The sequence below is a fragment of the Scleropages formosus genome, chromosome 3, assembly GCF_900964775.1.
Source record: "Scleropages formosus chromosome 3, fSclFor1.1, whole genome shotgun sequence".
Lineage (NCBI taxonomy): Eukaryota > Metazoa > Chordata > Actinopteri > Osteoglossiformes > Osteoglossidae > Scleropages > Scleropages formosus.
This window is the reverse complement of record NC_041808.1, coordinates 25062145-25075843: the sequence shown is the minus strand read 5'-3', so window position 1 is coordinate 25075843 and position 13699 is coordinate 25062145. Positions and strand designations below refer to the sequence as shown.

The 13699-nt window shown below is 43.2% G+C and overlaps 1 protein-coding gene across 1 annotated transcript in view; it reads left to right on the top strand.

The window, feature by feature from the left end:
* The window catches only part of ccdc171 (coiled-coil domain containing 171), a 63920-nt gene that overhangs the window by 32114 nt on the left and 18107 nt on the right, over window positions 1-13699 (top strand). The window contains exons 20-22 of the mRNA XM_029250169.1: window positions 669-854; window positions 6036-6181; window positions 6861-6915. Coding sequence (XP_029106002.1) covers window positions 669-854; window positions 6036-6181; window positions 6861-6915 — 387 coding nt within the window. The remainder of the gene's footprint in view (window positions 1-668; window positions 855-6035; window positions 6182-6860; window positions 6916-13699) is intronic.

Here is a 13699-nt window from a genome sequence, read left to right as displayed (position 1 = left end):
TTAACACTTTGACATGTTAGTCTTCAAGATCAATATGGTTAACTATCTTAAACCCTTTCTTTTTATCTGCATTTCACGTCAGTTTTAAGGGAAGTCTTATGGGCATATTCCAGTGTGGTTGGAAAAAAAGTGCTTTTATTTTGTATTTAAAAAATGTATGAGCAAAAGCAACCTAGTTATGCTCTTACAGTGATTTACCCATTTATACAGCAGCGTTGGTATTCAGTCTATCAATTCAGTAGCTGTACCTTGATCAAGAGTGGTGCAGCAGCAGGTGGAATTTGAACCTGGGTCCTTTGAGTTCAAGGTAGCAGCTCTAACCGCTATGCCCCCTGCTGGTTCCAGTTATGAGAAGTCTGAACTTAATGTAAAAAGACAACCCTAAAACACTGTCAGTGGAATCTGCAGTTTTGAGGATTTCACATCTAAATGTTAATATTTGCTGGTTATAGTGGTAGTAATAATGAATGTTTTTACTATATCTTAATAAGCAGATTGACCTGTATTTACTTTATTTAACTTATTTAATGTCTCGAGCAACATCATTATCACTTGAACAGTGTTCCTAGCCAACTGCTGAAGTTATTGTTTGCTTTGCAGTCTGTTGTATTTTGGAGTGGATCGCTGCGGATGACGTCTGTCTGTCTGTCTGTCTGTCTGTGTGCTAGGCGGACGTGCCTGCGGAGCGCTTCGACACCGTGTGCCGGGAGCTGCGCAGCGCTCTGGAGCGGGAGCAGCAGGCCCAAGCCCTGCTTCATGAACAGGCGCAGCAGCTGCACGAGCTGGGCCTCCGGCTGGAGCTCCACTCCGGGGAGGAGGCCGAGAAGAACCGCACGCTGGCTGATGCTGTCAGGGTAGGTCGTCTTCTGCCCGTCCGCTTGTATCGCGGTGTTGCTGGACCGATCTGTTCCCAGAGTTTTTGCTATCCTGCCAAACCGCTAAAGCTTGAACCCTGGAGCACATGGGGACCTGCACTGACACAGAATTAACTGATCCAGCTGTGGTTAGTGGTTTGGGTAGCATAGAAACCAAGAGACTTAATCTGCATGTTACATTAAGCAACAATGTTTATGAAGTGTTAAATTCACTTATTACCCATTTAATGCTGTTTCAGATAATACTAAACATTTTCACAGAATTAGTATTTAGCAAGGGGGTGCGGTGGCACAGTGGGTTGGACCACAGTCCTGCTGTCCAGTGGGTCTCGGGTTCGAGTCCTGCTTGGGGTACCTTGCAACGGACTGGCGTCCCGTCCTGGGTGTGTCCCCTCCCCCTCTGGCCTTACGCCCTGTGTTGCCGGGTTGGCTCCGGCTCCCCGCGACCCCATATGGGACGAGCGGTTCTGAAAGTGTGTGGGTGTGTGTGTGGGTGTGGGTGGTATTTAGCAACTATGGTTTGTCCACATGGCTAGACCTTGGAGGACCGAATATTGGAATGACCGGACGGCCCAGCACATCACAGTATTACACAGTTGCTGAACCGCTTGCCCCATTCGGAGGGGGGAGGGGGGAGGGGGAGGGGGAGGGGACGGGACGCCAGTCCGTCGCAAGGCACCCCCAGCGGGACTCGAACCCCAGACCCACCAGAGAGCAGGACCCAGTCCAACCCACTGCACCACCATGCCCCCCCATCACAGTATTACTATTTTTTAAAATATTTTAATGAATTTTTAATAAAAAAGCAGCAGTGGAACAAAAATGGTAGAAATCAGCGTTTCAATATTTGAACTTAACATGCACAAAACTTCTAATAGTTCAAGTGATTTGCAAAGATATAATTCTAAATGCCACAGAAGAAGTGTATTAAAAACATTTATTCAGGTGTACTATAGTGTCAAAATAATGTGGAAAAAATCACGTGTCATGTATCAGAATGAGCGTCAGTCACATGACTGGACCCCCCCATTAGTGCAGCCATCTGAGGATGAGCCGTTGTATTTGAGGTACACCAAGGAGCAAGGTTGACTACTCCTCCTCCAGATTAATCTTGAACGATTCATGAGGTTAATTTGTTTCTTTATGAAAACACTGGGAGATATCTTCTTTCATATCAAGAGTATGTTATAAATCATGGAAATTGTCCACCAAACACCAGCACACACATCATCTTTGGATGCTTCCTCAAAGCAGAGAGCTCCACTGTCTTTGCTACTGACTTTGAGTTGCAAAGGCTTGCATCACCCATCAATATTTGGGAGACAATACCGGCTTCTCACTCCACTGCAAGTGAATAGATGCCTTTTTCGATATTAATTTACATTTTTGTCACGAGAAATTGAGTCCTTTTCCGAGAAAGAAAACACAAACCCGGGATGTTACTGTATTTATAAATTATGCTTTGCTGTAATTTTTTTCCCCCCTATAAGTTGAAGGCAAATTGAAATGCATGCTTTGCGTTCGTTTTATAGTATTTACTGTTTTTAGTAGTAATGTGGCATTTAACTGATGCTTGACTGCTGTTTTTTTTCTAAGTGTATTTGTATTTTTTTTTTTTCTCCCCCCTCTCCCAATTACAGAGTTTAGTAAGTAATTTTAATTTAGCATCATCTGCTGAAATGCACTTCCCTTGAGTGGAATAGTGTGTACATACCACTTTAGTATATTTAATTATTTTAAGTATGCTTTTAATTATTTTATATACTTGAAAGAGCATCTGTGGATAAAATTGCTTAATGTTCTGTCTTCATTACCATATTTTTCTGGCATTTTCTGCAGTGGTTTTAGGTTTAAGGCTCACTGTAGAGGTGTCATGACCAGCCCCAAGGTGAGCAGCAAGACCGCAGTTGATGCACACGCCACCCTTCTCGATCCCCTAGCCATGCGTTTCACTTTGACGGTGCATTGCAAGGGCCTTTGCGGAGGTTTGCAGAAGATGACGTGGAACATGAAGGGGTCGCAGCTGTGTAAAAGTGATGCTGTGTGATTTGAAGATTAGGCTTTCTTTAACGCTTCTAGTGAATTTGTCAGTGTTGTTATACTTTATTATTTAATAATTCAACACAGTGCCCTGCCACTGCGTACCTTCCATTGCAGAAGAAAGTATATATTCTGTAATAGAAAGTGACAAACTGTGCTGAACATGGCAGTAGACATTTTCATTACGGAACCGACCCCTTGACCAAACGGGTTCCATAATGGGATTAAGCTGAATTTATTATGCATACTGAATAGAGATACACAGGTCATAGGGTGTTACAGGGGTCTTATGGATATTTCGTATCCATTTGGGGGACAGCTGATGCTGTAGTGGTTAGAGTTGCAGCCTTTGGACTTCAGGTTTAAATTTCCCCTCCTGCTGTAGTACCCTTGATCAAGGGACCTTACCCTCAATTAACACAGTAAAAATTAGACAGCTGTGTAAATTGGTAAATCAGTGTATATTGTGTTGGAGAAAATGTTACCAAAATGAGGGGAAAAAATTGTATTAAAGCAATAAAATGAAACTATATGGTGCTCTCTTAGGTATGTTGTAGTTCAGATCTGACTTTGATATTCAGTGCTAGATACTGTATAAAGCTTAAAGCCGATTGGTTTTTGAACGTTTCGCTTTTCTGTCCGTGTTTCAAACGTCTTTCTCATTTTAAACAAATTGTGGGTTTCGTGAGGCTAAAGCTCTTTTTCCAATTAGATATCGCCACAGCTTGTATAAGCATGTAAGTGTAGCAAGAAAATATATTAAATTCAATATAAATTGAATCCACAGTTGTGAATTGACCAGAGGGACCCATTATGTCTGAAGTGTCTTTTTTTTTTTCAGCGAAACAAAGTTTGTTTATTCTGGTCTTTGCTCTCGGTGAGCTGGAAGCAGTGACTAGACACTAAATGGCTTTGATGAGGCTGCCGTCGAAACCTGAGATTTCACAAGGTTGGGAGGATCAAATTATTAGGGACCCGGGTGCAGCGCAAAGGGCTCCGTGTTGGATTAAGGGAACTATCTCAAGGCTGCGCTTTTCAGATAACTGCTCCTAAAGCACCCTTTCTCAGGCACACAATTACCGAGCTGTATGTTTTTCCTTTAATTTCATCAGGGGTTTAATTAGTATACAAATAAAACTTCCCTTATCTTCCCTCCCCACCTAATTGGGCCGCCTTTACTTACGGCTGAAGTGTGTGAAAGCGGCCCGTAATTAGGGTGACCGCGTTCACCTTTCCCTCTCAGACGCACCATCGGCTGAAAGCCCAGAGGAGCGCCGGCCCCGGAGCCCAACTCCACATTATTGCTCTGCAATCACTCCTCGCATCCCGCCGGCTTTCTCATGAGCGCCAGGGCTTTGGGTGCTGCGGGTTCCCACTGCCGGGCCGGGATCTTCGCTCTCCTCTGCGCTAAATGTTTATCGATTATCTCGCCGCTCCGACAACTTAATATCAGGTGACAGGGCGCGCGTAATTAGAGTTCAGCCCAGGGAGGGGGTGGGGGAGCAATTAGGGGCCTAGTTATTAAACTTGATTTATCCTATTCTCCCAAGAACCATTTCCTGGGTATGGGGCCTGCGCGCTCTCGCAGACGGCCCTTGTTAAGAAATTAGTGGCTAACCTGAAAGTTATCGCAGGAGCCGGTGTGCCGTGTCAGCCTCCGACCCCCAGAGCCAAAGCATTGTACTTTTACAATTATTATCAGGGGTTCAATTAGACTTTGTGTGCTGGCCAGCTGAACTGACAGCATTAAGTTTTCTTCCCCTTCAGAAATACACATGTGTACTCTGCAGATTTACATTTCATTCGGAGTAGTACAATGTGTTTAACTGTGCTAGGAAGGTAACGATAAAAAGTTTATGTGATCCTTTGTTTTAGTGCTTGTATGATACGCAACATGGCGACATTCAGGCCGTCTTTTACTCGACAGCTAGCGGAAGGTAACACCGCGAAGACTTGTTCTGCATTGCTTGGTACTTTCAATGCACAAAGCAATAGGTGGTTTCCTACCGCACACCAAAGACATGTCTTAGGTGAATTGGTGACTCTGAATTGCCTATAGCTTTTCTGTGTGCGTGCGTGCGTGCACACAGGCATTGCATTGCTCTGCTGTATAAATGGCCGAGTGATTGTAAGATGTTTCATAGAACTTTTTTTGCTCTGTGGAAAGATTGGTACTCAGTTTCAATGTATTTTGCAGTCAGTACTTTCTCACTGCTTATTGGTCAGTTGCACCTGAAACAAAGGTGTCCAAAGACTTTCACACCTGTGATTTGTACCGTTTTCAAACACATTATCTCCTACAGCAAGGAAATGACATGAAAACAATACTGTTGCCACTTTTCCTCTGTCTCCATTCATAATGCTAGAACTGGCAAAATGATCCAATCAAATTTAATGTGAAAACACTGCAAAAGTAGAGAAAACGTTAAACGGTGCAAATACTTTTTCAGTGAGCTGTAACATGTATTTGTTTTGCTTTAAAAAATTTAGTATAATCTGAACATACATTATGCATAGTCTGATCTAGGTGTCATTCCAGCAGAATATTCCATCCTTAGTTTGACAAAATGAAAATAGTCTTAGATGAGACTTTGCACTGGTTTTGTGAATGTGGTATCCGTTTTATTACTTTGTCCGGTGTCTTGCGGAGTTGGGGCTCGTCGCACATACACTTAAGCATACACATAACTTGCATTTCCAGACAGATTTCCCTAAGAGAACACAAAGTGGCCCATGCAAATCTGGCTGATCCTGTAATATTCTAACATGCTTTGTGTGCCTGTTTGAAACGAGTAAAGGAAATTAAATCTTGAGCTAGATTTAAGTGGAAGGGAGAGGAGTTTTTTAAATGTATCTGAGCTTGAACTGACACTTGCTAAGCAGTGGCTTAATTCATTAGAAGGGTCTTAAAAGTGGCATAAAATGGTTTGAAGTTCTGTTGACTGTTGCTCGGCTTCAACGATGTCAAGAGTAAAGACTAAGTGTGGTTTTATCGAATGGCCTGCAGTACTTATTTCAGCGTGCCAGACCCAAAGTTGATTTGTTGGGTTTTTTTTTTTTCTCTCATTTGAAAAGCGTGAATGGTGTGCTCTTATTCGCCATCCTTCCCCCATCCTGCAGAGCTTGTCAGAGGCCAAGGCAGAGCTGCGGAGAAAGGATCAGTCCCTTCGTCAGCTGGGCAAGCACCTCTCGCGCCTTCAGCAGGACAGGCGGCAGCTGGAGCAATGTGCACGCGATGCGGAGATGGCCCTCCGCGTGGCAGCCAAGTGAGCAGGCCGGCCCCCGGGGGCCCCGTCTCCGGCAGACACAAGATCAATACCCACCCCCTGCCCCCACCCCTCATGTGGAGGCGGGCCTTTGTGAGCCCTGGAGCTTCTCCTCTTTGAAATGTGCAACCTGTTATGCACACCCACTCACACCCGCAGAAAGACCCTCTGTTCAAGCAGAGCTTTTTGTCAAGTAAAAGACCTGTGAACAGCGAAGTGGCAAAGTGTGCAGTATGTCAGTGGGAGCATGTAGATTCTATTTTTATTATTGACTTCTTTATTTATTTTGAATCGGGTCCCTAGTTCAAATTCCAGAAAAGGATACGGTACCCTCAAGGAAAGTAACCCGGCTTGCTCCAGTAAAATCAACTATAAAAATTGACGAAAGCTGTTTAAAATGTATTAAAAATCACAATAACATTACTAATAGTTCATTAACATTTTTATTTCTACCACCATGTATTAATTAGATAAGAATAACTACCATAGATGAAGGTGTTTAAGGCTCAATACTTAATATTCTATGTTGTTCTTGCTGCTGTTTGTGTTCTTGAAATGTATGTAGTAATATTGATAACACTGGCCTTCAGTACCCCCCCCCCCCCCACTGTACATATGTGACTGTTTGTAACAATTTATTGAAGGGATCCTTTGTTAACATCACAATTTTCTTTTTCAGGGGCAAGGACACTTTAGCAAGTTACATGAAGTCAGTTGAAGGCTGTCTCAAAGAAGTAAGGGTTTTTTTTTTTTTTTTTTAAATTTTCTTCACTATAAAAATACATAGTTTTTTTTTTTTTTAATACATTTTTCTTCTCCTCACTATTTAAAGTTTCAGGAATGCAAGGACCTGTCCTCAGCTGTCTTGATAAAATTTTTAAGATATTCTGTGTGCACAGGGTTCTAATAATGCCTCCAAATCCCTTAGTTATGGGTTTATTCATATTTAGAGGTTGTTGTTGAGAATATGATTTTAATCCAATTATTTTTATCACATTTTTTGATTCATTTGGATCTTTATGTTTTAAATATCAGCGATGTTGAAGGAGCACTTTTGTGAATAAATTAACTTGTACTTTGCGTGTAAACAGGTTCACCTGTCTGAATTTTGTCTGCCATTCCAGTTTAACAGTTTGGCAAAGTCTCACTCTCAGGATCCATGCTTGCTTATTTAGAGTCACATTCATGAACAATCATGGTTTTTTTTCTGTTCCAAAAATTCATAAGCCCTTATTGTTTTAGAACCAACAGATGCCCTTTTATTCTGGAAAATGTGTGCATATCAAAAGTTTTGTGGCAGCAGTTGGAAGTACAGAAGGCAACAGAGGAATTAATTGTGTTCTCATTTAAATGATGAAATTAATGAATGATACTTTGATATTCTTATTACAGGTCTTGTGAAACAGATTTCAAACGTTTTAGTTTTTAATGGAAGCATTTTGCTGAGGAAGACAATAACTTAAACTTCCATATTGCATTTCTCACCTAAATTTCCCCCCCTTAAATACCCCATAAAAAAACCTTAAATGCATGTAGGCTATTCAAAAAAAATGTTTCTTGACACAGTCTGCAGTTCTGTGTAAATCCATACTTGATTTTGAACCAAAATAAATGCTGGATATCAATGTTCGCAGCATTTTCCAGTAGTAAAACAGCATCTCACTGGGCTGGGTTTTCTGTAGCAGTTTGGGTATTAAGGACATGCAGAGTAGCTGCCAACTGAGAGTTGTATCTGTTCAATAAGGGCCTAGAGAGTGAAGTGAGACCATCTGCAATTAAAGCAAGAGGAAGCTTAGGAAGTAGAATTAAAGGACCTAGTCAATTTGAAAGATTTAATGAAGCAGTAGAATAAAAAGGCCAACAGTTAATTGTAATAGAAATCAGAGGCCACAGCTGAAAGCTTCAACTGCAGGGAGAAACCTTAGAACCGCTGTGGTTTCACAGCTTCCACAGTGTCTGCAGGAATGAAACCAACATGCAAGTGTGTTGCTTCTCTGTGGTAGTGCCCCATATTTTTGGTCGAGGCTTGGTTTTATGGCTGGGGCGCTTCTTACTGAGGAAACATGTGGAATTGTGGGGGAAAACGGAGAAATCAAACAGTCCATTTCCAGGCCTGCAGTTGAGACTGACCTTGGTTGATTTTGCTTTAACATTTCCCTTGTCATTATTTGACCAGAGTCCCTTTGGGAATAAACGCATGTCAGTCAAGCAGTCTTATCAGAGTGTGAAGCAAATGAACTTTTGAGGTGCATTTGCACCGGACGAGGAGAGATTCCTCAGTGTTTTTACAATGAATGCAGATCAGGGTACAACACTTACACCATGAGGGACAGGAAACTGTACATGACTGACCTTTTACATGATTTTCAATTAAAGGAGAAAAGAGAGAAGCAAATGACTTCGCGGCACGCGCCAAAACCCTGTCTTGGAACATCTGGCACTGCTTGCTGAGGTCCCAAAACAACCCCCACGTCGCGAGGACGGGCACTCGGGACAGGAGAGGTGCAGGTAGCGTGGGTCGGGATGCCGTTGCTAAGCCAGCTGTGCTGTCATGGCTTGGCGCATCTTGTAGCTGCGGCGACCCCCTCCGTCAGCCCCCGTGAGATATGGAGCCCTTGACAGGCCCGCAGTAGAGCCCAGAGTAGATTGGACATGAAGGACACCGTGTCGTCCTGCCCCCTCCCCCCCCAGAAACATTACTGCATGATGAAGAGGGGCACGAACTCGTGCTGGTTTCATCAATCTAAAGAGGAACGTGAGCCCGAAAATGACGCCTTTAGACATGTTTCCAGGGAGAAGCGCCTATAACATTGTTCCTGTATGCGGTTAAATGAATTTCCATTTGTGCAAAGAGGATTACTTCATAAATGATACCAAATTCATTATCTGAGTTTAGCACAATGCTGGCAATCTGTTTCACAGAATGTAGAAATTAATTCCACCCGCAAGCCTTTGATCCTTAAAAGCATTTAATGTGCCGGCAGTTTATGAAATGTCTTTATACACTGCTGCGATGTAGTAAAGTAAATTGCCAAACTTCTTTTGTCATTGAGAGATGTTGCCCCTGCTGATTTTCTTTGTGTAACTGATAACACGGGATTATTTCCTGTTTGAATGTGACATTTGAGCTTGTATTGACATCCCTTCTTGGCGCAGCTCCGTTCCCGTTCTCATGAAACAAACGCAAGCCGTTTTTCCTAAGAACTGAACAGTGCAAAGGGCCACATGCCGCATTCTAATGGGCAGCTTCTCCTACGAAGGGGCGGAGAGGGGGCAGGGGAGAGGAATGCAGGCCGCTCGTCCCTGTAGCGCGAGGTTCGATTCGGGCCGGGAGAGTCAGTGGCACAGCAGATGTGTTGTCAGTAGTTATTGTCTGTGGGCAGCTGTGTGATCCGGCCTCACACACCTCACACAACTGGAACGGCACCCGGAGGCTGGAGCGCCGCACCATCCTGGTGAATCGCTATGACGGCTTCTTTTGGAAGTCTCCTTGTGGAAGCCACTGATGAGCAGATGCTTTACAGGGCATCAGCAGTCTTGTTAGTCATAATAAAGACTGGGAAGCTATTACTCTTGTATAAATTGTTGTCTTGTATAAGCGTATCGCACACATTTCTCTAAAGCGACTTTCATTCATACAGTGTGGTAATTTTTACTGTATCAATTCAGGGTAAATACCTTGTTCAAGGGTACTACAGCAGGAGGTGGGATTTGAACCCAGGTTTTTATTTGAGTCTAAGGCAGCTGCTAGTTAAATACTTCAATAAACACATTGTATTTCCTGTGGTATGTACACAAAATTTAAAATGTGCCAGGACGTGACACTATTTTAAGTATTACATCATTTTCTGAAGTTATGAATCATGTGATGAGAGTGAAAGGTAATTTCTAAAATCGCTTACTGTGTCCAGTTGTGGTTTAGAAAGAAGCTATAAGACTTTAAGATCCAAATCAATTTATTCACACTAAAAAAAAAAAAACACTTTCCCCTTAAAATGTAGTAATTGGTAGCCATTTCTTCCGATGCTACTTAGTTTTAATTTTCTGTTGTATAAACCTTGCCAATTTGTGTGATGAGTTTTTTAGGATCTTTTTGGTCTAGTGAAGGTTGTTGGCATCGTTTGAGCTGTAAGAGGCATCTGTCCCGCCTTTTTACTGCATTTTACCCAACGATGCTGGTGTGGCAGCAGGCCTTGCCTTATTCCCTGCCCGACATTGTGTGTACATTGTTCCGCGGCGTTCCTGGCAACGCTCTTTTGTACGGCAGCAGCAGCATGCAGCCTCCCTGGTGGCCTTTGTCACAGAAGAAAGAGAATCATCAATATCCCGGTTAAACTCAACTTTCAAAGCTGATGGCGCCTTGTTCGGGGGGCTCCGCTTTAATGAATTTTCTTTGATTCCACGCAAGTTTTTAAACATCAAACAATAAATCAGCTGGGGTGCAGTAAAATATTTAGATCTATTGACTGCGGTTCAAAAATGTAGAAGGCAAAAACTCTGGTGGTTTGATGCTGATACATTCTGAGCACTTTAATCCACATGAGTGTTTCCTTTTATCTGGCTGGATTTCTCCAAAAGAGGGGAAAAGAGCCTCAAGAATATTCTCAGACGTGCAGCAACTTTCTTATTATTTTTGTAATATATATATTTTTTAAAAAGCACACCTTTGCCGTCTTTGGAGAGATGCGTTTTTGTAATTGCGTTGTGCTCCGCGACCTTAAGTGCTTGTTTCCTGGTTGCCGAGAAAGCGAGGTGCCTGAGAATTTCTCGCCGTTCTGTGCAGTGAGAAGGGCCCGTAAACAAATGAAAATTACATCAGAGGGTAGCTGGCCGTCGTGCTGCTTTTCAGCCGAATGGCGTCGCCGCACAAAGCGGCACTACGTCGCGAGATGGGTGAAACGAGCAACCGTGCTGAAAAGAGGCACGTTTTTTGTAATTAGGATCAAGCAGAACACACACACACACACACAGTCTGAACCGCTTGTCCCATATGGGGTCACGGGGAGTCAGAGCCTAACCCGGCAACACAGGGCGTAAGGCTGGAGGGGGAGGGGACACACCCAGGACGGGGTGCCAGTCCACCGCAAGGCACCCCAAGCAGGGCTCGAACCTCAGACCCACGGGAGAACAGGACCCAGTTCAACTCACTGCACCACGCGCCCCCCCAAGCAGAAGACGGAGTTCCTTCAAATTTGTCAAGGCCAGTTGCATTTAATCCCTTTAACGTTGGCTTCCGGGTGCTTTTAAAGACATCACGTTAACCTCTCTCTGTTTTTGTAAAATGAATTCCTCAACATGCCAAGTGAGGCTGATGGACGAGCCGCGGTTTAGTGTGAGAGGAATCCCTTCAGAAGCGTAGTGGTCGCCCCGAAACGGAAAGAAGGACCTTACTGTACCAGAGAGGGCCTCTGATTTTCCGATGCTGTCTGGGGGCAGGGGGCTGCGTTAATGGATTGGATTGCGTGCCTACGGAAGCCTGTTTACGCGGCCTCGACGTTAAACATCTGTTGTGTGATTCATGCCGATCTCGATACAAAGCGACTGTGAGATGCAGCTGCCGCTGCACTGAGGGCCTGACTCAGCCCGGCCTGAACCGCTGACATCGCCGCAGGGCCTATGTGCTGGTGCAAAGAAAGAAAATAAAACAATAAAATAAAATACTACTACTACTAATAAAATTACATACTATCATCACCACTACAACTGATGATGATGATGATAATGATTAATGACATCCATTTCCCTCCTTTTGTGGGGGATGATGTACACAGAGCCTGAAGGAGACTTCAAGGGCAAAGGGGAAAAATTTAAAACTCAAAGCCAAACAAATGTACATGTTCAGATAAAATCTGGCTACTTTTAATAGACCCGTGCAGTTTCTTGGCTTAACTCCTTAACCGCCACCTTGTCTTCAGTCCCTACTTTTAAATTTTGTACTTGAATTAAAAAGAAAAAAAAAAAAGGCACATATTGCTAAATGATTGTAGGTTTATATTCTGCTATTACTGACTCTGAACAATTTTTATTTTCATTTTGTAAAATAACTTCCATCCTGAGTGTGAACTCTCTTTTATAAGATTGTTGGTGTCAAGTTCTTTGAGTGGTAACATTTCAAAAGAATCAAATGTGTTGTAATGCATAACACCTATATAAACTTACGTATAATTATATAAACTTATATTTATCTGTCTCTTTTCTTCAAGACAACTTACAGCATTAAGCTCCTTACAATTATTTACACATTTATACAGCTGGGTAATTTTACTGGAGCAGTTTAAATACGGTGGTCAGCTAACAACGGGATATGAACCCACAACTTTTGGATCCGAAGGGAGCATCTGTAACCACTACACTACCAGCTGTCCTGTTTGTCAATGTGTATATTTAAATTTATGTTAAAAATTTAAATGACAAGCATAATTTGTCAGTTTGGTCATTAAATAAAAGTTACTGATTCGGAGTTGTTAATTTGGTCACTTGTAGGATCCATGCAATTAAATGTGATTTACGTTCTTTAACATAGAGTACTTTTTTTTTTTTTTTTTTTTTTTTTACTTTAGTAAAAAAGGTTAATTCAACCATAGAATTTTTGAAAGTAAATGCCCACAGTTCTTAATTTGGCTAATAATGTAGGTTTTTCACTTAAACCCACTGGTTCCATTCAGCTAAAGTTTCTCTTTAACGTTGCATGAAGAATTCTGAAACTGCAGTTCCATATAAACACTTCAAATGTATCTTCCCTCCAAAAAGGAAAGAATGTTCATGGAAAAACAAACCCACGGGAGGTTTGATACCCCAATTCAGGAGTTAATTAGCTTTTTTGGTCCTTTTTTTTTTCTTTAAAATTTTTTTTTTTGCCTTTTACCCCTTTTTTCTTCCAAGCAGTAGCTGCGGCCAATTCGTCTGTCTCCCCCGGAAGCTCGACACCCTGCCAGCCGGGGAGGAGTGTCCGCCGAGAGCCACCCGCGTTGGCCCTTAAGGGTTGTAGACCTGTTTGTTACTCGAGTCAGGTAAACGTAGCGTTTACGATAGGCACGTCCATTTATACAACTGAGCAATTTTTACTGTATCAATTCACAGTAAGCACCTTGCTCAAGGGTGCTGCAGCAGGGGAGCCGGATTTGAACGTGGGCTCTTCTGGTGCAGGGCAGCGGCTAAAGCCACTAGGCCCCCTGCTGCCCTCAGAGGGGCGGAAATAGCTCAATGTGTCCATGATGTGCAGATTACAGGTAGTTGCTGATCGGCGGGGAGGTCCTGGCCACCTGCTGTAGCTTTCAGGTGCAGAGTGGGATTTCCCTCATTGCAGCAAATGGAGGGAAGTGTCCCTTGAATAATTGCCGTGTTTTATGGGTTTTTCGGCACACGCTCCAGCGCTGTCTGCAGAGGCTGATGGACTCTGTGTGTGTGCGTGCGTGCGTGCGAGAAGCCCCATCCCAGCTCCTGGGCTGTCTTTGCTGCCTTCCGCCCGCGGCCGAGAGGCTCTCCGTGGCCCCCTGCGCTGCAGGGACTCTGTCCCCG